Source organism: Lagenorhynchus albirostris, chromosome 11 (genome assembly GCF_949774975.1).
Source record: "Lagenorhynchus albirostris chromosome 11, mLagAlb1.1, whole genome shotgun sequence".
Lineage (NCBI taxonomy): Eukaryota > Metazoa > Chordata > Mammalia > Artiodactyla > Delphinidae > Lagenorhynchus > Lagenorhynchus albirostris.
In genome coordinates, this window is record NC_083105.1 from 82,022,909 (window position 1) to 82,043,664 (window position 20,756).

General features: G+C 36.8%; 1 protein-coding gene across 1 annotated transcript in view; it reads right to left on the minus strand.

Moving 5' to 3' along the window:
- Nucleotides 1-916: 916 nt before the first annotated feature.
- Nucleotides 917-20,756, minus strand: part of BMAL2 (basic helix-loop-helix ARNT like 2) — an 87,172-nt gene continuing 67,332 nt past the window's right edge. The window contains exons 8-15 of the mRNA XM_060165273.1: nucleotides 12,163-12,403; nucleotides 11,431-11,537; nucleotides 11,124-11,274; nucleotides 9,643-9,701; nucleotides 7,995-8,103; nucleotides 4,919-4,997; nucleotides 3,393-3,501; nucleotides 917-1,413 (exon numbers count right to left, since the gene is read on the minus strand). Of these exons, the coding sequence (XP_060021256.1) occupies nucleotides 1,277-1,413; nucleotides 3,393-3,501; nucleotides 4,919-4,997; nucleotides 7,995-8,103; nucleotides 9,643-9,701; nucleotides 11,124-11,274; nucleotides 11,431-11,537; nucleotides 12,163-12,403 (992 nt within the window). The 3' untranslated portion in view covers nucleotides 917-1,276. The remainder of the gene's footprint in view (nucleotides 1,414-3,392; nucleotides 3,502-4,918; nucleotides 4,998-7,994; nucleotides 8,104-9,642; nucleotides 9,702-11,123; nucleotides 11,275-11,430; nucleotides 11,538-12,162; nucleotides 12,404-20,756) is intronic.

A 20,756-nucleotide genomic window follows, 5' to 3' on the forward strand; every position in this document is an offset into this window, starting at 1 on the left:
CTACCTTTGGTTACAGGCAATAGTAACTGTAATTGCCTAATAATTTAAAAAGCCAACAACTGTTCCTAGGTCAGTTAACTAATCATTTAACCAGTGAGACTACTGCTTTCTCAAATGTGTATAAAGAAACTGGTTTATATACATTAAACATTAAAAGACGTATGAACTTAATTGTGACATTACACAAGGCGTTGACTCTGCCTGGGCCTGTTTCTTCCTCTAAGACTAATCCTAAAGGTTGCTAAAAGCCTCTTCAGCATCAAAACCCTGTTCTATCTGTAATAAGAATCTTGAGTGGTTATATTAAGACTAAATCTTATAGGAAATGGTTAACCACCACCAAGCTGTAGGGCCCAAGATCTTTCCTTTTCTGTAAGCAAAGCTGAAACTCTCTCAGCATTTTTTTTCTTTTCTGAGTTTTAAATAAGAAATCATCTCACTTAAAATCCATCTCAAAGTGCTCAACTGAGCGTAACTATCGTGGCTCTGTGCTTGCCCAAGTCTACAAAGACTGAATACAGTATTCACTGTGAGTACCACTACAAATTGCACTGTCCCTTTATTTTTTTTTTTGCGATACGCGGGCCTCTCACCGTTGTGGCCTCTCCCATTGCGGAGCACAGGCTCCGGACGCGCAGGCTCAGTGGCCATGGCTCACGGGCCCAGCCGCTCCGCGGCATGTGGGATCCTCCCGGACCGGGGCACGAACCCATGTCCCCTGCATCGGCAGGCGGACTCTCAACCACTGCGCCATCGGGGAAGCCCTGCACTGTCCCTTTAAATGTTCAAGTACTCATCGTTTTCTTAAAATGGATAAGCCCTATCCTCAATTAAGGAAATACACAAGGAATGGAAATGTTCCAAATTACACAAATCTTCTATTATAAATCAATTATAAATGAATCTCAGACACAAGGAAGATGTCAACACATTAAATTCCCCAAACTCAAAACAAGTGCATCAAAAAATAAAAACAAAACCCAAACAAGATACATGTGGTATTCTTGGTTAGAAAGACTTTAGCAAAAATATAGCAACTAGTGGGTTTTAAGCTATGTCAGTGAGTAAAGTGGTCTATAAAAATTTTGAGAATTTGAAGGGAAACATCACATTTCCCTGTACCCCTGTGAAAGTCAGGAGCAAATCTATAAAAACTGGTCAACCATTAATAGGAATAAAAGATAAAAACAGTTATCAGTACAGTACAGAAGAATATATAGTTTTTTGTAAGCGAAATGCTTCAAAATATTTCTCATGTTGAGTTAAAAATCAAATGCTAGAGTGCCCAGTGGATGTCACTGAAGTCCCCAGGGTCTCCCAGCCCCCCCTCTGCTTCTAAGTAATTCATGAAGGCAGCCACGGCTGTGTCGTCATTGTCACAGAGGGCATCAAAATCCAGCTGGGCACCTTCTCCTATTGAATTAAAATACAGGCTTATGTAAGTACACTTGGAGGTTAAAAAATGAGTTATCATCAAAAATGGCAAAGCAAGGCTAGGATACCATACAATGTATTACTGAAGGCAAAGTATACGTCTTAAATTGCAGAAGCCTGATACATTTTTAAATGGGTCGCCTATTTTTATAACAATCTGCTGTCAGATAAATTGAGCTTCACTCATTTGATGCATGTAAGTGAGCTAGTCTACGAGCTTTCTAATAGAAAGTAAAAACTAAGAGGTACAGACTCCCAGACAGTTGGAAGCTAGGGGTTGGGGTTTATTCATGTGTGTATATAGAGCCTTGAAGGAGAAATTTAACTTTAATCTGCCTGTGAAAATACTCTGCTTGTTTAACCCCAAAATGAGAAGGCTGAGACAAAAGCATCTTCTTCCAAATCTGAAAGACTCTTATAAAAGTGGGGGCGGTCCCCAGATTTTTGATTGAAAAAGGAAATAAGGAGGAACCATGGAAATGAGATTTAAATCAGAGATAAGGAAGAGGTTCTAGAAATTCAGGGTTAAAACACAGCTACAGATTAATCGAAGTTTTCTAGGTATCTTTCAAAGCACAATAGAATTGCGATGATTAATATGTGGCTCTCTGTGAAGCTGACGTCCAGGTTCCTTCAAGTCCTTTGATTCTCTTTAACATATATTTTCAGGAGATCAGAGTCAGTTATGGGGGGGTATAAAATTGTGTCATTTCAATTTTCTTCATTTGGACTTTGCATAAACATAGTTAAAATGAATAATTACATCTTAAACATTTTATGATTGGTATCTTTAAAAATTCTTTTTCTTAAGAATGGACATTTTCCCCTAAATACAAGAGCTTTAGTTTTATTGAAATTGTGTGTTTTAATAATACCCATAACTGATTCAGTGGATAATCAAATTTTCAATGACAGGTCCATTAAGTAGCATACACTTAAAAATTAACAGCATGATTACTGTATTTATGATTTTGAATGAAAAACTCTTAGTTATTTTTATTGAAGTATAAAAAATATAATGTGTTAGTTTCTGGTATACAGCAAAGTGATTTAGTTTTATACATATATGTTTTATATGTATAAAACTGAATCCTTTTATATAAAATATATATGTATTCTTTTTCAGATTCTTTTCCATTATAGTTTATTACAATATATTGAATATAGTTCCCTGTGCTATACAGTAGAACCTTGCTGTTTATCTATTATATATATAGTAGTTTGTATCTGCTAATCCCAAACTCCTAATTTATCCCTCCTCGCCTTTTCCCCTTTGGTAACCATACGTTTGTTTTCCATGTCTGTGAGTCTATCTCTGTTTTGTAAATAAGTTCATTTTTTTAGATTCCACATATAAGTGCTATCATATGATATTTGTCTTTCTCTGTCTGACTTACTTTACTCAGTATGATAATCTCTGGGTCCATCCATGTTGCTGCAGACGGCATTATTTCATTATTTTTTATGGGTGAGTAATATTCCACTGTGTATATAAACCACATCTTCTTTATCCATTCATCTGTCAGTGGACATTTAGGTTGCTTCCACGTCTTGGCTATTGTAAACAGTGCTGCTATGCACAATGGGGTGCAAGTATCTTTCTGAATTAGTTTTCTCCAAATATATGTCCAGGAGTGGGAATGCCGGATCATATGGTAGCTCTATTTTTAGTTTTTTAAGGAACCTCCGTACTGTTTGCCATAGTGGCTGCACCAATTTACATTCCCACCAACAGTGTAGGAGGGTTCCCTTTTCTCCCCACCCTCTCCTGCATTTATTATTTGTAGACTTTTTGATGATGACCATTCTGACCGGTGTGAGGTGATACCTCACTGTAGTTTTGGGAAAAATCTTAAAGTTGTTTGCATCTCTAGAAATCTCCTAAGCCTGAAAATATAGTGATTAAGAAAGAGTTTTTGGCAAACCAAAATGGCAGGCAGTTGCCAAAGAAAACTTACCAAGGAGTGGTTCGTGCCTGTGGGGAGCAACAGCACTTTGGTTTTGCTTTGTAGCCTGTAGCTCCCCTATTTCAGAAGGACTTGGTGTAGTCAGCTCCTTATTTAACATCTGTAAAGAAAGAATAACAAATAGAAAGTTTCCTATTTGAATGAAATAAAGACCTCTTAGCAGTTTTCAGATGTGGGCACTCTGGCAATGCCACCACTGCCATCAACAACATGGCAGCTCACACTTCGTATTCTGTGCTAAGTACTCCACAAGCATCATCTCGTTTCATGTTACACATATCGTGAGGTCAGGCATCTGAGGCCTAAGGAGTCTAATATCTTGCCCAAAGTGTTGGAGCCATGACTCTAACCCAAGTCTACCTGACTTCAAAGCCCCCGCATTATTCATAACCATAACTGAATTACATACATAAGGAAAAGTTTTCAATTAAAAATGAAAAGCTATTTCAGTTTTTTTTAAAATGATGATAAAACAGTATCTCATATGAAACTACAATGGGAAATACTGCTTTGGAGTAGGGAATGGAGTAAACCAGAGACTTTTACCAAAATGTTATCATACTGTTAAATAGTCACAGGACAAACAATCTAATGTTCATGTAGCTCATCGTAAGAAGAAATCTTTTACCTATGTCGTCTTACTCAGTTGATGAACTTTGCCATAGAATGCCTATATAACGTACACTACTTGGAGATTCTTGAGATTCCTGTTTCCGGCATATTGTCTGGCACAAAATGGGTACCCAATAAACATTTGCTAAATGTATGAGTAAAACTGGCAAATACTAGATCAAAAGCCTATATTAATATAAAAAGATATTTTCAAGTTCCCTTTTGTCCCTGGTCAGATTTAACTTCTCTTTTCTCCTCCATTCTTATACCACTTAGTTTATATACTACTTTAGAGCTTTTTGTTGTCTGGGGTACATCAGAACTGTATATGGGTCTTCCACATTTTCAGCACTGTGTTCAGTCATTTTTGTATATGCAACAATGCATTTCAAATAGCTAGTATTTGTTCAATTGAATTAAATAGTAGGTAGTACTTAATTTGTAGCTTATATTATTTAAACATCTTTCCAGACCCTAAGGAGTATATTTAATCCACGGAATCGAATCTATTAAAATAACCATAATAGCTACCATTTATTGAGCACACATTGTGTCCCAGGCACTGTGAAGTTTTTGTTTCTTTGTGTATTAAATCATTTAATTCACACACCACTCCAAGAGACTGGTGCTATTATTAATCCCTTTTTTACAAATGAGGAAGTTGAGGTGCAGAGTTTAAATAACATGCAGGAGGTTACCCTGAATCACAACTTGGACCCAGATAGTATGGTCCCAAGCGACTTCACTCTTAACCACTATTCTACATTGCCTCTTAAAAACTCTGAGCTAAGTAGAAAGGGTTCATTCTTTACAGGATGGCCTCTTTTCTCAAAAGAAATAATCAACAAGGAGCAATGTTATTGTTCATTTATTTCACAAATATTATCACTTACAATGGTACTTACATTCCTGCAGTTTATAGTGTGAGTATCTTTCAATAAATCTGTTGGACTTGAATCATCAAGGGATGAAGAAGACTGTAACCTTCAAAAAGTGACACATAAAACATTTTATGTGTCTATTTATATATATTTTAGAAAATTTTCTCCTCTGAATACATAATCTACTGATAAAAATACAGGGAGGAACATAAGACTGAATATCACAACAGTTTTCATAATCAGACTGACTCGTTCAGTGCCAGACTTATTTTTGACTATGGAGTGCTGAAAACACTATATAAATAGAAACAAACTCTGAGGTGAAAGCTCTTAAGTAAATCACGTTACCTGTCTTAATACAGCACGTGGCAAAGTAATGGAATAACAACATGGTTCAAGACAGGCATTCAGTTCCTTATCAGGATACTGAAAAGCAGAACTAAGAATAAAGAAAGATTTCCTAACATCCTGCAACCTTTTTTTTTAAAGTAGAAAATGCATCATATTTTTACTGTAATAGGTCATCCCCAGGTCCAAAATCAATGGAACACATAAAGACAAAAACATAATCATACGCTTTGATCATAAATCTCTTCAAGACTTAATATGTAAAACTGACAGTGTCATATATTACTAAATGCTCAATTATGTGAAACATAATGGCATAAACATAACTTTATGTCCTTTTGTATTCCCAAGAAGGCAACTGACAAGAAAGTATAGAGGGAGAAATTAAAACAGAGGAATGAAATGAATTAGGTAGGAAACACAGACGAAAAGATCAGTGGCATGTCTTAGAGATTTTTCACAATGTAATGTATATAGCTTGGCTGGCTTCCCATCTGTGGTTCATGGTTTAAAATCACCATCTGCTCAACTAGCCTGTGTTTAAAGATGAAAACTATCTGCCCCCACATGCACATCACTACCAGATTAATCTTCTGAAATATGGCTTTCTTCGTATTAGTCACTGGGCAGAAACATGCTATTTAAGTCCCTCCACTATTTGACTTCACCTTAGTTAAAAGTCCCTTTAATCAAGTTAAAACTCAGTTGCTCAGCAACCTGACTCTTCTCTCAGTGAATCTCCTTGATGTTTGCTGAAACCACCATGCTTTCCCCCGCTCACCTCCATACACTGGCTGAGGTGCTGCCATATATAAATGCTCTCCCCACTGTATCCTGCAGCTGCACCCAGCTAGCAACTCTGGCTCAATTTCCACTTCCCCTACGAATCCCTGCCAGCATATACAGTCAAATGATTTTCAACAAGGGTGCCAACATCATTCAGTTGGGGCAGGGACAGTCTTTTCAGTAAATGCTGTGAGGAAACTGAATATCCACATGCAAAGGAAGTTGGACTCTAACCCTACTCAGGGTAGTGTTTTGGTCGAACTTTGTCCTACTTAGTACAAGTATTTACAATTCACTCCAGAAATACATTCTAAGCTTTTATTATGGAAAACTTAGATATAAAAACAGACAATATAATGAAATCTCATATACCCACCAAACAGCTTCAATAATTATTCTTTCCTAATTTTGTTAAATGTATTTAACCTGAACTCATACTTCCCCTCTCCTCCCAGACATTTCACCATTTAATCTGTAAATACTTCTCACTGCAGAAATACTGATTTAATTGATTTTGGGGTGCTGTCCATGATATAACTGTTCTCTGCGGGTATTACACATATCTCTTAAAAATAATTGAATTCCAGGGGCTTCGGTGGTGGCGCAGTGGTTGAGAGTCCGCCTGCCGATGCAGGGGACACGGGTTCGTGCCCTGGTCCGGGAGGATCCCATATGCCGCCGAGCGGCTGGGCCCGTGAGCCATGGCCGCTGAGCCTGCGCGTCCGGAGCCTGTGCTCTGCAAGGGGGAGGCCCCAACAGTGAGAGGCCCGTGTACCGCAAAAAAAAAAAAAAAAAAATTGAATTCCAAAACATTGCCTTTCTCAAATCCAGAAAAATTCTGAGTTCAAAACCTATCTGGTCTAGATGAGCAATTATGGGCCTGTATATACACATATTCACATATATCCACACATATCTTTCTTTTTTCTTATACAAGTGAGTTATTATACATGCTATTCTTTTGTTCTATTCCTGTGCTTTTTTCTATTAACCAGATAAAGCTCTTGCCATATTAGCATAAACAGAGCTACCTAATATTTAACTGTTGCAGAGTATGCCATTGTATGGATATACCAAAATAAGTTATGGTTATGGTAAAGATTTAAATATTTAAATCACTACTTAAACAGTGCAGCAAGAAACAGTCTTGTTCATGGGTCTCTGCTCAGTTGTGTAAGAATATTTGATCCTGGGGTAGAGATGCTGAGTCTGAGATCATATACACTTATATTTTTGATGGGTATAGTCAAATTGCGCTTCAAAGAGCTTGCACTAGTTTATATTCCCATGGACAGTTTAAGAGGGACTGTTTCCTCAGACTCTCACTAGTATCACCAAACTTTCAAATCTTTGACAATCTCCTAAATGAAAAAAGGTATGTCATTATTGTTTAATTTTGTATATATATAATTTTAACTGTGAGTGGGGTTGAGCAATTTTTAAAGTTTCTTGGCCATTTGCACTTTTATTTTCTATTTATGTCCACTCTCTAAATTTTTTGTTATTGAGTTATTTAAATGACTCCTTTAATAACTTTACTCTTTATTCTACACATAAAGTTTAATATATATAAAATTATACAAAGTTTAATATAAAGTTCAATAACTTTATTCTTTATACTACAAATCTCTTCATGTATTAAGATAATGAGTACATTTTATCATATGAAGTACATTTTCTGTGTATAATTTGTCTTTTAACCTTGCTAATTATAATGGTTATAGTTATGTTTTTTGAGTTTTTATATAATTAAATTTATCCATTTTTTTCTTAATAAATTCGGGATTTTGTGTGATGTTTAGAAAGGACTTTCCAAACTATGTTGCTACTGTAAAGGTGATCTTCTCTTCCATTATATTATTGAACTAGTTATTGTTTGCATATAGGAAACCTATTGATTTTTTAATATTGGTTTTGTAAATATGATGATAATTTTGTGAAAGTATTTGCAGCAATAAAACATTACCTTTGTAAGTCCAGAAGTTCACTTGCAATATCTGTTCCGATACTACCAGCACCAAGTACCGTTCCCGTATACATTCCAGGCACACTAATGCAAGACTGTCTTGAGGATCCTAAATAATAACAGAAGGAAAGATTCAACAGAGGGCTTTAAAAAAATATATAACTTTGGTCAATATCTTTCTTTCAATTCAAATATATTTCCTATTTCCCTCTTTAAAAGTAATAAACCAGCGGCATCCTAAAATGTTACAAATATTCATGCTTACATTACAAACGTAACTCATGATGGTTTAAGATGCTTATGAAGAGTGATGTGAATCAAATATGTGGAAAGTCATTGAGGGTTCAATCATGACCTGTAACCTTTGAGTACATACAGTTCCTTCCCACTTTAACCTCCACACTAAAGCCAGAGCAATACCACTTTTTTTCTTTTATTGAAGTACAGTTGATTTATAATATTGTTAGTTTCATGTGTATAACAAAATGATTCAGTTATATATATGTATGTATATATATTCTTTTCCAGATTCTCTTCCTTTATAGGTTACTACAAGATATTGAATATAGTTCCCTGTGCTATATGGGAAATCCCTGTTGTTTATTTTATATATAGTAGTGTATATCTGTTAATCCCATATTCCTAATTTATCCCTCTCTCCCCCGTTTCCCCTTTGGTAACCATAGGTTTGTTTTCTATGTCTGTGAGTCTGTTTCTGTTTTGTAAATAAGTTCATTTGTATTACTTTTTCAGATTCCACATGTAAGTGATACCACACAATATTTGCCTTTCTCTGAAGTGACTTACTTCACTTAGTATAATAATCTCTTTGTCTATCCATGTTGCTGCAAATTGCAATATTTCATTCTTTTTTATGGCTGAATACTACTTTATTTTAAATATTTCCTAATATTTTAATTTTTCTTTATACAAATAATATATTAAAATATTCCTATGGTAAAGAACTAAGATAACTCCCCCTTAGTGCTTTTCATTAATTTGACCAACAGATATTTGAGTGCCTTAATGTATAAGGAACTATGCCAGCTGCTGGGGATGATAATGAGTAAAACACCATTCCTATCCTTGAAGAACTCACAGTCTAGCAGTGAGCCAGTTGAGTGAACGAATAATTGCAGTACAATGTAAGATTATAACAGAAGTGTGACCAAAGTACTGTGGGAATTCTGAGGAGGATAACTCAACCCACTGAAATCTTTTTTTTTAATGAAACTCTCTAGGAGTTAAGCCAGCATTTTATTTATTTATTTTTGGCTGCGTTGGGTCTTCATTTCTGTGCAAGGGCTTTCTCTAGTTGTGGCAAGCGGGGGCCACTCTTCATCGCGGTGCATGGACCTCTCACTGTCGCGGCCTCTCTTGCTGTGGAGCACAGGCTCCAGACGCACAGGCTCAGTAGCTGTGGCTCATGGGCCCAGTTGCTCCGCAGCATGTGGGATCTTCCCAGACCAGGGCGCGAACCCACGTCCCCTGCATTGGCAGGCAGACTCTTAACCACTGCGCCACCAGGGAAGCCCCTGAAATCTTTTTGATTTCACCTTGAAATTTTTCCCTCTCCAAGACAGAAAATGATGGTAACTTAATAATAACAGTCTTAGTAATAAGCCTCCATCACCTAAAACTAACTTACCTTCTGATGATTGAGAGCTGCAAGGAAGTAATGATGTTTCTCCAGTATCACTATGTCCCCTAGAATTAAGAAACACCATAGGTGATTTTTTTTTTAAGGTGAAGGAAAATGTTAAAGCAACTACATTAAGCTCTGTGTATTTGAATTATCAGTTTTTGACCTATTTGTGTTTTATATACATATTGTTAATGTCACCACCAGAGACGGAGGTATTGATGTGCTAAGTACCAGGGCTTTTGCCAGATGTCATATTACCCTGTAATGTACATGCTTCCAAAGATACAAACTCTCAGCTCATATTCTAATGATAAGGAGACAAGAATTACTGGGATGAATAATAGAATTATTGGGATGGGTAATTAGTACCTGCTGGAGGCACTAAGAATTGGGGGGCTCTTTTTTTAAATATTGTACATAAGGAAATAGAATTGGTTTGATAAAACCTTATAGCAATTTTAAAGAGAAACATAGAAAAATAATACTTAGAACAAGGCCATGCTAGCATATTGAGCAAATCAGGAAAAGCTGGCTCTCCCTTCAGGCTGACACAGCCATAGACCAGGGCTTGAAAGGCAGTGAACGGGCTGGATTTGTGCTTATCCCTCAGCCAAGTACTCCTGCACAAGCATATGTGCTCCCAAGGCTCAGAAGATGGACATGCAAAAATGATGTGGAGGACAAAACAGTTTCTTACCATTTTAAACAGTTTAAAGCCACATCCACATAGTTTTTTGGAAGGACAAAGCAAGGCCATGAAGGGTACGAAACAACTGCCTGAATAAATGCATTTACTGTCACATTTTATACTAAGCCAAAAGGAATTTTTTATGAAAGGGCAAACTTTTAGCTTAACTCTGAGAACTAATGCCAATGAACAGTGAATGAATTACTCAAAATATATACTCAAATTCCAAAGCCAGAGGATCACACAGGGTTTTTTTTTAAATTGAAGTATAGTTGATTTACAATGATTCAGGGGTACAGCAAAGTGATTAATATACATATACATATATGTATACACACATATTCTTTTTCAGTTTCTTTTCCACTATAGGTTATTATAAGATATTGAATATAGTTCTCTGTGCTATATAGTAGGTCCTTGTTGCTTATCTATTTTACATATAATACTGTGCATCTGTTAATCCCCAATTCTCGATTTATACCCCCCTTCCTCTTTGGCAACCATAAGTTTGTTTTCTATGTGAGACTATTTCTGTTGTGTAAATAAGTTCACTTGTATCACTCTCTAGATTCTACATATAAGTGATATCATATGATATTTGTCTTTCTCTGTCTGATTTACTCCACTTAGTAGGATAATCTCTAGGTCCATCTATGTTGCTGCAAATGGCATTATACTCAAGTTATAAAGCCAGAGGATTAAACAGGTTTAATGATTTAGCAAGATGAAAAGAGGGAAGCAAAGATACTCATTTGAAATCAATATAAAGGTCTTAACAATATAAAAAATTACTTACAAAACTAAAGTGTTGACAGACACAATATATTCCAGTTCTTTGGTCCAAGGATTTGTGAAACTAAACCACTGGCTTTTTAAAGTTACGAAAGAGCCATCTTTTGCTCTGAATTTGTATGAATCTGTAAATATTTTCTCTTTACTCTGCAGAACTTAACAAGAAAAGAAAATAATCAGCATAACAGTCTACCACTATATAAATCAATCCCTTAAGGATTAATTCAAGGTTCAGATTTCACAGGAATGAAAAATTAAGAGTTGAAGTTGTAATTAAAAAGTACCAAAAGACGATCCCACTCAATGCATACCTGCTTTGTGCTTGTCAGTCAAATTACTATGGTCATCTTGATGAAAATATTCATAACAAGAAGTTCCCAAAAGTTCCTGAGGCAGATATCCTAAAATTGCTGTTGCCCTGGTTTTAAAATTAAAAATAAAGTTCAGAATTGGTGAATGTATCCCCTTCCAGCCCTTCTGGTTGCCCTAGACCCAGATTAGAGCTGCAAAGCAGAATGGACACCCAGGCACCAGGCTACTCCAGAGGCCGCCTACCCAATCCAGGGTATGCTATTCCTACCATTCACCAATAAAATTGTGGCCAGAGACCATGCCCAGTTTCTGCACCATTGGCTAAGAAATATTTCAAGTTTACAATTTGGCTTGAACAAATTTACTGATATATCCATATCCTTATTTAATTTAAACTTTATTTCCTGTTCTAAAGCCTTAAAAAAAAATCCAGCCGTGCTACTAAGCCACATTTTTTTTTTTTTTTTTTTGGCGGTATGCGGGCCTCTCACTGTTGTGGCCTCTCCCGTTGCGGAGCACAGGCTCCGGACGCGCAGGCTCAGCGGCCATGGCTCACGGGCCCAGCTGCTCCGCGGCACGTGGGATCCTCCCAGACCGGGGCACAAACCCGTGTCCCCTGCATCGGCAGGCGGACTCTCAACATTGTGCCACCAGGGAAGCCCCTAAGCCACATCTTTAATAGCCTTAAACATCCCATTGAACTCTAATCATTATGGCACATAAATGTTTACCTTTGATCAACATAGACAAATTGTCCATTCACTGCAAAACGGGTAATAAATTCAGTTGGTTTCACTTTAATCTCTCCACTGTTCTGTGGGACAATATATGGATGTAATCTTCCAATGGCAACAAGGCAGGTAAAATTACTACTGTCTTTCTTATTGTCCATTTCTTCTTCCATTCCAACAATATTTGGAGGCCAGTTTCTCAAGTAACCAGTGCAGTGGATAGTACAGAATTTTCTATGATCTAATTCAAAGGTTTAAAAAAAAAAAAAAAAAAGCATTTGTCAACTATATCACAATAAAACTAAAACAAAGATAAAAATTTAAAAAGCATTTGAACCATTATGAATTCTTAAATTTGTTACACTGACATTTATAATAGTTATAATTATGCTATGAAATAGTCTTTAAATATGCTAAATATGAAAAGGGAATAGGATTGCATTAAAAAGAAATCATCAATCATGTTTACTTAACAGCTTCATCCCTAATGGGTTATTTTTCTCAAGAACTAAACTACACGTACTACATCAAAATGATTGTTTTAATTTCGGTTTAAATAGGTCTATAGTTATTTTGTTATTTCCAAGTTAATTTTTTAAATTACAGTACTTTATGTGTTAGAAAAAGTTAAACTTCATGCTCCCTTGCTCTCAGCTACAGAAGTATTGTTTTCAGCTTATTTAAATTTTGGTATATTATAATTTATATTCATAAATTTAAAGGATACATGGATATATTCATAAATTTCTTATATAAGCACTTATAATGGCTAATAGATACATATGATTATAATATATTATAGAGACATTTCAGAGAACATTTAGAGAAATTTATAATAAAATGTATAAAAATAAAACGACTCAAATTTCACTTTTCAAAAAAATCTTAAGCAATTAACTCATAAGAAAAAGCTCATCAAACAGATCCAACCAGAAAAATAAAAAATTGGAAATAATCCATATATTCAAATAACAGGAAATGCTTAAGAAAACAATGACAGTATAAAAGATAGGCAGTATACAGATTATGGCAATCTACAAAAAAGTAACTTAAAGGTTAAAAAGGGGGGGGGGGAAGCTGATAAAAATTACTTAAAACAGTTGCTTGTGATAAAATTTAGAAAAAACCAGAACAGTCATTGTTTTAAGTTGGCACCTTTGGCTAAGACTGTTACTACAAATCTTTAAAAAAGAAAAATTTTTTTTTAATGGAAGATGATATGGGCTGTCTTATCAGATAGCAACTAATAGTATTAGCAAAGGTGTAAAGAACACTTTATGTGCCATGCTCTGTTTTAAGTTCTCTAAATGAATAATTCATTTATTCTTCTTAGTAGTCTTATGATAGGTTCTAATATCATCCCCATTACCTCAGGAAACTGAGAGTTACTGCCAGGGTCACAGCAGGGAAGGGTGGAGCTGAGGGTAAATTACATCCAGACAGGCTGGCTCGAGAACTCCCTCTGTGAACCGCTACTGTGGTGCTATTTGATGGTAGTGAGTGCCTGTCATAGAAGGTGTTCAAACAGGAGTTGCCTGAGTGATGGAGGGGGAGTACTACAAAAGGTGTTCCAGTCAGAGGGAACAGCCAGTGCAAACAGAGTCAAGAGCGAGCAGTCAGAAGCAGCTGAAGCATAGTCTGTGATGGGGAAGTGGCAGAATAAAGCAGGGAACAGATAGTTTAGCTCTTGTAAGCCCTGCGTAGAACCTTGTATTCAACACCTAACAGACATCATCCCCTCCACAGCCCACAGATGCCTTAAATTACATGTCTTTATCTCTTCCAACCCCAACCCAAGCCTTTATCACTTATTCCCTATCCTGCTTAATGACACCACAATCAACCCAGGTCGTTAAATGAGAAACCTGGGCTCCTCCCTTCACCTCACCCAACATCCAAGATATCTTAAAGGAATTAAAAATTGGGGTAAGTGTAATACAAGGTTTTCATTCATATTAACAAAATTAGATGGCAGTCAAAAATAAAAAGGTTTACATCTGTGACAACATGGGTGGACCCTGAGTATATTATGCTGAGTGACATAAGTCAGACGAAGAAAGACAAATACCATGTGATTTCACTTATATTTAGAATATAAAAAACAAACAAACAAAAACCAAAATAAATGAACAAACCAAACCAAACAAAAGCAAACACATAGATGCAGAGAACAGAGTGGTGGTCACCAGAGGGGTAGGGGAGAAGGAGAGTGGGGGCAGAGGGGAGGGCAAGATGAGTAAAGGGGAATCAACCATATGGCGATGGATGGAAACTAAACTTTTGGTGGTAAGCATACTACAGGGTATACAGAAGTAGAAATACAATGCTGTACACATGAAACTTACATAATGTTATAAACAAAAGTTACTTCAATAAAAAAATAATTAACTTTAAAAAAGGCTTATAAACTGAGTTTGGCATTTCTGATGATGCTTGCAAATTTACAAACGATACTGACGAAAAATATTCTACTCAATGGAAAATATAGACTGAAAAATGTTTTAAATTTATATATGGAATCTCATCACACAGAACTTAGCCTCTTTAATTCTTCTCTAACAACAGGATTACTAACAATTTCCAACTCAATCTGTCCCTCAATTCTCACCTTGAACATTTATTCAGTTGGCAAAATTCTAGCTGGGATTGTGTAATTCCATTCACTGATGGAATTTGACCCATTTGATCAATTATTTAAAGTTTAAAAAAATCCTATTAAAAAATCCTCTTGGGGATTGCTTCAAGATGGCGAAGTAGAAGGACGTGCTCTCACTACCTCTTGTGAGAACACCAGAATCACAACTAACTGCTGAACAATCATCGACAGGAAGACATTGGAACTCACCAAAAAAGATACCCCACATCCAAAGACAAAGGAGAAGCCACAATGAGATGGTAGGAGGGGCGCAATCACAGTAAAACCAAATCCCATAACTGCTGGGTGGGTGACTCACAAACGGGAGAACACTTATACCACAGAAGTCCACCCACTGGAGTGAAGGTTCTGAGCCCCACATCAGGCTCCCCAACCTGGGGGTCCAGCAACAGGAGGAGGAATTCCTAGAGAATCAGACTTTGAAGGCTAGCAGGATTTGATGGCAGGACTTCGACAGGACTGGGGGAAACAGAGACTCCACTCTTGGAGGGCACACACAAAGTAGTGTGCGCACTGGGACCCAGGGGAAGGAGCAGTGACCCCAGAGGAGGCCGAACCAGACCTACCTGCTAGTGTTGGAGGGTCTCCTGCAGAGGCGGGGGGTGGCTCTGTCTCACCGTGAGGATGAGGAGACTGGCAGCAGAAGTTCTGGGAAGTACTCCTTGGCCTGAGCCCTCCCAAAGTCTGCCATTAGCCCCACCAAAGAGCCCGGGTAGGCTCCAGTGTTGGGTTGCCTCAGGCCAAACAACCAGCAGGAAGGGAACCCAGCCCCAACCATCAGCAGTCAAGCAGATTAAAGTTTTACTGAGCTCTGCCCACCAGAGCAACAGTCAGCTCTACCCACCACCAGTCCCTCCCATCAGGAAACTTGCACAAGCCTCTTAGACAGCCTCATCCACCAGAGGGCACACAGCAGAAGCAAGAAGTACTACAATCCTGCAGCCTGTGGAACAAAAACCACATTCACAGAAAGATAGACAAGATGAAAAGGCAGAGGGCTATGTACCAGATGAAGGAACAAGAAAAAAACCCCAGAAAAACAGCTAAATGAAGTGGAGATAGGCAACCTTCCAGAAAAAGAATTCAGAATAATGATAGTGAACATGATCCAGGACCTCAGAAAAAGAATGAAGGTAAAGATAAAGAAGATGTAAGAAATGTTTAACAAAGACCGAGAAGAATTAAAGAACAAACAAACAGAGATGAACAATACAATAACTGAAATGAAAAATACACTAGAAGGAATCAATAGCAGAATAACTGAGGCAGAAGAACAGATAAGTGACCTGGAAGACAGAATGGTGGAATTCACTGCTATGGAACAGAATAAAGAAAAAAGAATGAAAAGAAATGAAGACAGCCTAAGAGACCTCTGGGACAACATTAAACACACCAACATTAGCACTGTAGGGGTCCAAGAAGGAGAAGAGAAAGGGAAAGGACCCGAGGAAATATTTGAAGAGATTATAGTTGAAAACTTCCCTAACATGGGAAAGGAAATAGCCACCCAAGTCCATGAAGCGCAGCGAGTCCCATACAGGATAAACCCAATGAGAAACACGCCGAGACACACAGTAATCAAATTGGCAAAAATTAAAGACAAAGAAAAATTATTGAAAGCAGCAAGGGTTTTCCAACAAATAACATACAAGGGAACTCCCATAAGGTTAACAGCTGATTTCTCAGCAGAAATTCTACAAGCCAGAAGGGAGTGGCAGTATATACTTAAAGTGATGAAAGGGAAGAACCTACAACCAAGATTACTCTACCAGGCAATGATCTCATTCAGATTTAATGGAGAAATCAAAAGTTTTACACACAAACAAAAACTAAGAGAATTCACCTCCACCAAACCAGCTCTAAAACAAATGCTAAAGGAACTTCTCTAAGTGGGAAACACAAGACAAGAAAAGGACCTACAAAATAAAGCCAAAACAATTAAGAAAATGGTCATAGGAACATACATATTGATAATCACCTTAAACGTGAATGGATTAAATGCTCCAACCAAAAGAAACACACTTGCTGAATGGATACAGAAACAAGACCCATATATACGCTGTCTACAAAAGACCCACTTCAGACCTAGGGACACATTCAGACTGAAAGTGAGGGCATGGAAAAAGATATTCCATGCAAATGGAAATCAAAAGAAAGCTGGAGTAGCAATACTCATATCAGATAAAATAGACTTTAAAATAATGTTACAAGAGACAAGGAAGGACATTACATAATGATCAAGGGATCAATCCAAGAAGAAGATACAACAATTATAAATATATATGCACCCAACATAGGAGAACCTCAATACATAAGGCAACTGCTAACAGCTATAAAAGAGGAAATTGACAGTAACACAGTAGTAGTGGGGGATTTTTAACACCTCACTTACACCAATGGACAGATCATCCAAACAGAAAATTAATAAGGAAACAAGCTTTAAATGACACAATAGACCAGATAGATTTAACTGATATTTATAGGACATTCCATCCAAAAAACAGCAGATTACACTTTCTTCTCAAGTGCTCATGGAACATTCTCCAGGATAGATCATATCTTGGGTCATAAATCAAGCCTCAGGAAATTTAAGAAAACTGAAATCATATCAAGCATCTTTTCTGACCACAATGCTAAGAGACTAGAAATCAATTACAGGGAAAAAAACATAAAAAACACAAACACATGGAGGCTAAACAATACAATAGTAAATAACCAAGAGATCACTGAAGAAATCAAAGAGGAAATCAAAAAATACCTAGAGACAAATGACAATGAAAACACGACAATCCAAAACCTATGGGATGCAGCAAAAGCAGTTCTAAGAGGGAAGTTTATAGCTATACAAGCCTACATCTACAAACAAGAAAAATCTCAAATAAACAATCTAACCTTACATCTAAAGGAGCAAGAGAAAGAAGAACAAACAAAACCCAAAGTTAGCAGAAGAAATCATAAAGACCAGAGCAGAAATAAATGAAATAGAAACAAAGAAAACAATAGCAAAGATCAATAAAACTAAAAGCTGGTTTTTTGAAAAGATAAAAAAAATTGATAAACCATTAGCCAGACTCATCAAGAAAAAGAGGGGGAGGACTCAAACCAATAAAATTAGAAATGAAAAAGGAGAAGTTACAACAGACACCGCAGAAATACAAAGCATCCTAAGAGACTACTACAAGCAACTCTATGCCAATAAAATGGACAACCTGGAAGAAATGGACAAATTCTTAGAAAGGTATAACCTTCCAAGACTGAACCAGGAAGAAATAGAAAATACGAACAGACCAATCACAAGTAATGAAATTGAAACTGTGATTAAAAATCTTCCAACAAACAAAAGTCCAGGACCAGCTGGCTTCACAGGTGAATTCTATCAAACATTTAGAGAAGAGCTAACACACAACCTTCTCAAACTCTTCCAAATAACTGCAGAGGAAGGAACACTCCCAAACTCATTCTATGAGGCCACCATCACCCTGATACCAAAACCAGACAAAGATACTACAAAAAAAGAAAATTACAGACCAATACCACTGATGAATATAGATGCAAAAATCCTCAACAAAATACTAGCAAACAGAATCCAACAACACATTAAAAGAAACATACACCATGATCAAGTGGGATTTATCCCAGGGATGCAAGGATTCTTCAATATATGCAAATCAATCAATGTGATAAACCATACTAACAAACTGAAGAATAAAAACCATACGATCATCTCAATAGATGCAGAAAAAGCTTTTGACAAAATTCAACACCCATTTATGAAAAAAACCCTCCAGAAAGTGGGCACAGAGGGAACGTACCTCAACATAATAAAGGCCATACATGACAAACCCAGAGCAAACATCATTCTCAGTGGTGAAAAACTGAAAGCATTTCCTCTAAGATCAGGAACAAGTCAAGAATGTCCACTCTCACCGCTATTATTCAACATAGTTTTGGAAGTCCTAGCCACGGCAATCAGAGAAGAAAAAGAAATAAAAGGAATACAAATTGGGAAAGAAGAAGTAAAACTGTCACTGTTTGCAGATGACATGATACTACACATAGAGAATCCTAAAAATGCCACCAGAAAACTACTAGAGCTAATCAATGAATTTGGTAAAGCTGCAGGATACAAAATTAATGCACAGAAATCTCTTGCATTCCTAAACACTAATGATGAAAAATCTGAAAGAGAAATTATGGAAACACTCCCATTTACCACTGCAACAAAAAGAACAAAATACCTAGGAATAAACCTACCTAGGGAGACAAAAGACCTGTATGCAGAAAACCATAAGACACTGATGAAAGAAATTAAAGATGATACCAACAGATGGAGAGACATACCATGTTCTTGGATTGGAATAATCAATATTGTGAAAATGACTATACTACCCAAAGCAATCTACAGATTCAATGCAATCCCTATCAAATTACCAATGGCATTTTTTATGGAACTAGAACAAAAAATCTTAAAATTTGTATGGAGACACAAAAGACCCAGAATAGCCAAAGCAGTCTTGAGGGAAAAAAACGGAGCTGGAGTAATCAGACTCTCTGACTTCAGACTATACTACAAAGCTACAGTAATCGAGACAATATGGTACTGGCACAAAAACAAAAACACAGATCAATGGAACAAGATAGAAAGCCCAGAGATAAACCCACGCACCTATGGTCAACTAATCTATGACAAAGGAGGCAAAGATATAAATGGAGAAGACATCTCTTCAATAAGTGGTGCTGGGAAAACTGGACAGCTACATGTAAAAGAATGAAATTAGAACACTCCCTAACACCATACAGAAAAGTAAACTCAAAATGGATTAAAGACCTAAATGTAAGACTGGACAGTATATAACTCTTAGAGGAAAACGTAGGAAGAACACTCTTTGACATATATCACAGCAAGATCTTTTTTGATCCACCTCATAGAGTAATGGAAATAAAAACAAAAATAAACAAATGGGACCTAATGAAACTTCAAAGCTTTTGCACAGCAAAGGAAACCATAAACAAGACGAAAAGACAACCCTCAGAATGGGAGAAAATATTTGCAAATGAATCAACGGACAAAGGATTAATCTCCAAAATATATAAGTAGCTCGTGCAGCTCAATATTAAAAAAACAAACAACCTAATCCAAAAATGGGCAGAAGACCTAAATAGACATTTCTCCAAAGAAGACATACAGATGGCCAAGAAGCACATGAAAAGCTGCTCAACATCACTAATTATTAGAGAAATGCAAATCAAAGCTACAATGAGGTATCACCTCACACCAGTTAGAATGAGCATCATCAGAAAATCTACAAACAACAAATGCTGGAGAGGGTGTGGAGAAAAGGGAACCCTCTTGCACTGTTGGTGGGAATGTAAACTGATACAGCCACTATGGAGGACAGTATGGAGGTTCTTTAGAAAACTAAAAATAGAATTACCATATGACCTAGCAATCCCACTAATGGGCATATACCCAGAGAAAACCATAATTCAAAAAGACACATGCACCCGAATGTTCATTGCTGCACTATTTACAATAGCCAGGACATGGAAGCAACCTAGATGCCCATCGACAGATGAATGGATAAAGAAGTTGTGGTACACAGATACAATGGAATATTACTCAGCCATAAAAAGGAATGAAATTGGGTCATTTGTTGAGGCATGAATGGATCTAGAGACTGTCATACAGAGTGAAGTAAGTCAGAAAGAGAAAAACAAATATCATATATTAATGCATATATGTGGAACCTAGAAAAATGGTACAGATGAACTGGTTTGCAGGGCAGAAATAGAGACACAGATGTAGAGAACAAACGTATGGACACCAAGCAGGGAAAGCAGCAGGGTGGTGGTGGTGGTGGTGTGAAGAATTGGGAGATTGGGATTGACATATACACAGTGATGTGGATAAAACTGATGACTAATAAGAACCTGCTGT